We start from the raw sequence: 5,238 nt of genomic DNA on the forward strand, positions 1-5,238 counted from the left end.
CTTTATATTAAGAAGTAATAAGCCAAAAAAATAAAATAAAGACTTTTAAAGAGATGCTTAGTAGCATTCGGCTTTTTATTCACATTTGATATTGCATTAAACCAAGAAAAACATAACATGTCATCTACGTATACTTCCTTTTCTTTTTTAAATCTTTTTGTCATAGCTAACTAAATATAGTGTGTTTATCTAATTTGATACCTAAACCGAACATCAATAGATATTTTCACCTTGAACAACTCCAATAAAGAAGGTAATTTGGAATGTAGCATAAAGTTTCAAATAAGAAAAAAAAAAGAAAAAGAATTCAACGAATTTAGCAATAAACACATTTGTAATTTGACTCTTGCACGTCATACTTTACAAGTAGCACATCTCTAACCCTACACATATCTACAAGTCAAATAATCCCCCAATTTCAAGGCCCAAGTCCGCTATGACTGCGTAAAAAAGGGCATCCCTCCATTTCAGCACATGCCACGTCGACATCAGGTGCCACATCAGATTGCCACGTGTAATAGGACATTCGTTTGCGTTTTCTGACAGTCCGTCATTCTTGTCTTCCTGTCTTTTTTCTTCCCACGCCATCAGCGTGACATTTTTTATATTCCTCTATTACGGTGTCTGTGCCCGAGTTTGTAACTGAGTTCCACCGCTTTCTAAATCCAACTCGGCGGCGCAACTCGTTCCGGCCCGAGGTGAATGGCTAGCTCCGGTGGGCGTTTTCCTGTTCATACTTAGTATTCTTTTCAAAGATAATAATCGAGACGCCGGTGACCTCGATTGACTCGCCGGTGAACTCAGTCTGAGTCCCATTTCCAACTCGTCTTCCAATTCGTTTCTCGGTACCTCTATTCTCACTTCTGTTAGATCCAATCCTTTTCTTCGCCCACCTAACGACGTCGTACTCACACTACTATTCTCCCCCTCCTGGTGCTGACACATGTTGCAGAAACCGGAACTCGAACCCGGTTCAGACGCTTCATTCACCGTCACCGCTACCTCAGTCCGGTTCTCGTCCGGTTCCACCGGAGACCGACAAAGAGGGCAAGTGGAATGAGAATGAAACCACATATCAATACACTCCAAATGAAAAGAGTGATTACACTTGGGCAAAACACGGCCATTTTCATTCTCCTCAAATTCCGATAAACAAACGGCACATTCCAGCGGTTCAGTGTGAGTCTTCGATGAATAAACAAAAGCCGGTAGCGAGTTAAGAACTGACGGTTCTAAACCCCGGTTCGCATCAGATAAACCAGAAGTAGGATTATCAACGTAGAACACTATATGGGTGCGGCGATGGTGGATTCTACGGCGGCGGAGGATTTCACGGCGGCGCAGACGGAGAAGGTACCAACGAGCATAAAGATGAAGACCCACCATAAAAACAACAACGGCGAATAAGATAACAATAGCGCTCAGCATTATTTTTCCACTTAATGCATAGCCTTTGGAGGATGAATCAATTAACGGATCGTGAATACTTGGGTTATCGTTATCCATTGTAGAAATTAAATATGTGGAAAAAGATAGTCCACAGAGAAATGGGTTTATGGAAATTAGAACGAAGAGATAGGGGGTAAGGTGAGTATATATAAAGAGGAAGAAGGAACGAGGAAAGTTCTTGTTGGTTTCGGTGGAAAAGGAAGATTTTAGGTAAGGTGGTTTTAGTAGTGAGAGTTGTAGAATAATTTGATATTGGAAATCTATAAGACGCCATTGTTGACGCGGGATTGGGGAAATGACTGAAATGCCTTGGATCTTCCCGCGTGAACACAGTGGAATGTTAGTTAATTAGACTTAAAATAAAATGGAAAAGTTTTGTTAGGTTCGTTGAATTAAGGTGTCTGTTTAAAGTTGCGTTACTTAATTCAAAGAGCTTTATGGTGTTTCCATAAATGTATTTTCATTTATGACAAGGACTTAAGTAGAGGCCGATTTTTATTTTTTGGGAAGACTTAGTCGCGTTGCACGTGTACCCTAATATCGCTGGATACAAAATTTTAAAAATTACCTAAATATCATTAAATAATATATTTTAATTATTAAATATAAATTATAATATAGTATAAGTTCCTGAAATAATGTATGGCGGTTCTATTTAGTTAATTCGATAAAAGGAGAAATTACGCCATATTTAAATCATCAAATGTCATATTTATAACGTTTCCATATGAGCTGAATAAATCTTTAGAGAGAAGCACAAGGTGTTGATGTACATCCATGTGACTCACAACAATATTTCAATTCTTTTATAACCTTTACGTTTCTCTAACAAACAATTTGAAAAGACAATATTTCAATTCTTTTATAACCTTTACGTTTCTCTAACAAACAATTTGAAAAGACAACCTCGAATATTGCAAGCCCGTAAGAGAAATTATTGAGTTTGAGGACAATTCAAGCTTATCAAACTCAGATGGTTATGAAAAAGTCCTAATTGAAGTAGGTTTCTATTAAAAGCTTGATTAATATTCGTTTTTCTTTTTGTAAGGTTTTACTTTAGCATGAAGATGGAGAGTAGCGGCAGAAAGCCTAGAGTCAGAGAATTCAATTCCTTGTGATTTTTGGATTTGCCTCCAACTTACCCAAGTTGTGCGATTATCCTTTCTCTTAGATTAATTAACAGAATATACTTGATGTAAAAAAAAAAAAATTAATTTACAAAAGATGTAACAATAATCTCTTCATTTACTCTAAAATTAGGTATTCGAACTTGATGTATTACGTTAAGTGTCTTATTATACGAATTTTTAAAATATGATGTTTAATTAAAAAGTTTGTTTATGCTCAAAAATTGGAGAAGTTATACTAATAATATATATTAGGATGAATTCATATTTTTCACACATAATATTATATGATTGAAGAGTACAAAGGTCGTGTGACTTTAATTGGCATTTTGAGCTATTAATTTTTTCATTTGGTTCATCCCACTACTATTTTTTTTTTTGAGTAAATGCATTGAGAAAAAAGCATGAAAATTTACCTTAAAGTACAAAATTTCTCAAATAATATGATTTTGCATTTTTCTTCATAATCGATATGTATATAACAAACTATTTGATTCTACCTTAACCACAAAAAATTATAAATAATATTTTTGATGTAATAAATTCTTTTTTCTTCTTCTTTGTGGTCATGATTAATATATTAGTTTTTTTTTGTCCAAATATATTCATATTTATTATTATCAGTATTGGTAACTTACCTTAGTAAAGCTTTTGTTGCCTTTAACTTACTCATAATCTGATGTGGCAGTATAAGTAAATGCAATATCTCTATTTTTGGTTTCTTATGTCCTCTTTGACAACTCTTGAAACTAATAGTCAAATAAATTTTTATTTTATTTTATTGATATTCCTAGATTTTCACAGTTTACTTTCTATAATGATTATCAATTTCTTATATGATTACTATCTTTTTTCAGCAATGATTACTATTCCAAGAATTAATGACAGATACTAAATTTTAAAAATAGAAAAAAAAATATAATTTAATAAACAAACTTTTAAATAAATATTTAATGTTTAAAGTTTTGATTAAAATACAAAGGACAAAGAATACAAAAATTGTTCTGGAGTTTCCTCGTAGGAAACGAAACTTCCCTTATACTTTTAATAGTTAGTATATAGATTATTTTATGGCTTAGTTGATGAGTTGGGACTATTTAACTTTTTCTTCTCTTTGTAACGAATTGTAAAGTCCTTATAATTTAAAATATTAAAACTTCTTATTTAGTTCAAATAAAGAATGATTTTAAAAAAATAGTTATAAGGAAAATAATTAAATAACTATTTCTGAATAGTAGAAAATTAATTAAATGTTATTCCTATACATTAGAAAAATTAATTGAATGATTATTTTGTCCAATGTGAACTCTATTTTAAAAGGGTAAAAAGGGCGAACGACATTTCACTAAGGGCTTTCGTGCTTTTAATATAATATAGATAGAGTGTACTAGTACGAAAAGGTGAATTCGAAATATAAATTTTATAGGTTTAACCTTTAATTAAAAAAAATCTTTCATTTTTACTATTGCACCCATTATATTTTTGAAATTATAAGTTTAATTTTTTTTTTTAAATAGTGATGTTCTTACATCTCTATCTATACACATATCGAAAATGTTGGAATCAGTTGAACTCATTGACTATATACTACATCATAAACTGCTACTCATTTCAATATACATATTTCGTTTAATCATATAAGATTTTATGGTGACAAAAAGAATAGGAATTTCCATGTTTGAAAATTTTGAAAAAATAAACCAAATAAAGAAAGAATTTTTTTTTAATTAATGCGCAAAAATTGACATCAAACATGCCCATCTCCCTGTTAGGATCGAAAAAAATCAGGTGTCATGCGGAAGCTATTAAAGCAACATTGAACGATGATAAATCAGATAACAAAAGAGAAATACCAAAAGGTACAAACATTTAACGTGGTTCGGTCAATTGACCTACGCCCACAGATGGATATGAGTAATCCACTATATAAAAGAGAGTACAAAATATTGAGAGAACAACCTCACAAAGAGGCAAACACAAGTGACACACTAACACTTGTCCTGTGAAGTTCGTATACGGTCGAAATCAGGTGTGCCCGATTTCGTGGGATCGAGGGATCGCTTCGAGAGTAAGTTCAAAAAGGACCAGGCTCGAGCCCGATGGCGGAGTACAAGATTCGAAGATCGAAGTGCTCGATGAACACCAAGGCCAAGTATGACCAACCTCAAGATAATACCGTTATGGTTTTATAACAGAAATAGCGAGATTCCCGCAATGGCCCTAAGATCACGGCGTAAATTCCGGAACGGATTTGTACTAGGCGGTTAGACAGCTGTCCAATAAGATTCCCTACTAAAAATGGAAATGTACCTTATTTAGGACTCCCCTATTATATAAAGGGGAGCCCATTCATTTGTAACATCATCAATCATTGACAAGAGAATATACATACATCACTTTCTTGCTTATTGTTGATAAGGATTGCCGTATTATTTTATTGTTCTTACTAACCCACCTCGAGGCTGCCTTAGCTCGAGGCCGAGACTTGTTTGCGCACCGATTTGATTTACTTTACTCTTTAATTTATACATCTGATTCCTTGTTTATCGATTGGTATTGGATTAACACATATCTTTAAAACCACGAAACAAGTTTAATTATTACTCGGATTTTAGGGTAAACAAAGTTCTCCTCCTGAACATGACTCTCAAACCCCTTATGG

The 5,238-nt window shown here is 33.3% G+C and overlaps 1 protein-coding gene across 1 annotated transcript; it reads right to left on the bottom strand.

Annotated features, from left to right (window-relative positions):
* Positions 1–245: 245 nt before the first annotated feature.
* On the bottom strand, positions 246–1,673 carry LOC109210527 (RING-H2 finger protein ATL2-like). The gene has a single exon (XM_019373951.1). The coding sequence runs from the start codon at positions 1,504–1,506 to the stop codon at positions 616–618; it is 891 nt and encodes a 296-aa protein (XP_019229496.1). The 5' UTR covers positions 1,507–1,673; the 3' UTR covers positions 246–615.
* Between the last annotated feature and the right edge of the window lie 3,565 nt (positions 1,674–5,238).

Source organism: Nicotiana attenuata, unplaced genomic scaffold (genome assembly GCF_001879085.1).
Source record: "Nicotiana attenuata strain UT unplaced genomic scaffold, NIATTr2, whole genome shotgun sequence".
NCBI lineage: Eukaryota > Viridiplantae > Streptophyta > Magnoliopsida > Solanales > Solanaceae > Nicotiana > Nicotiana attenuata.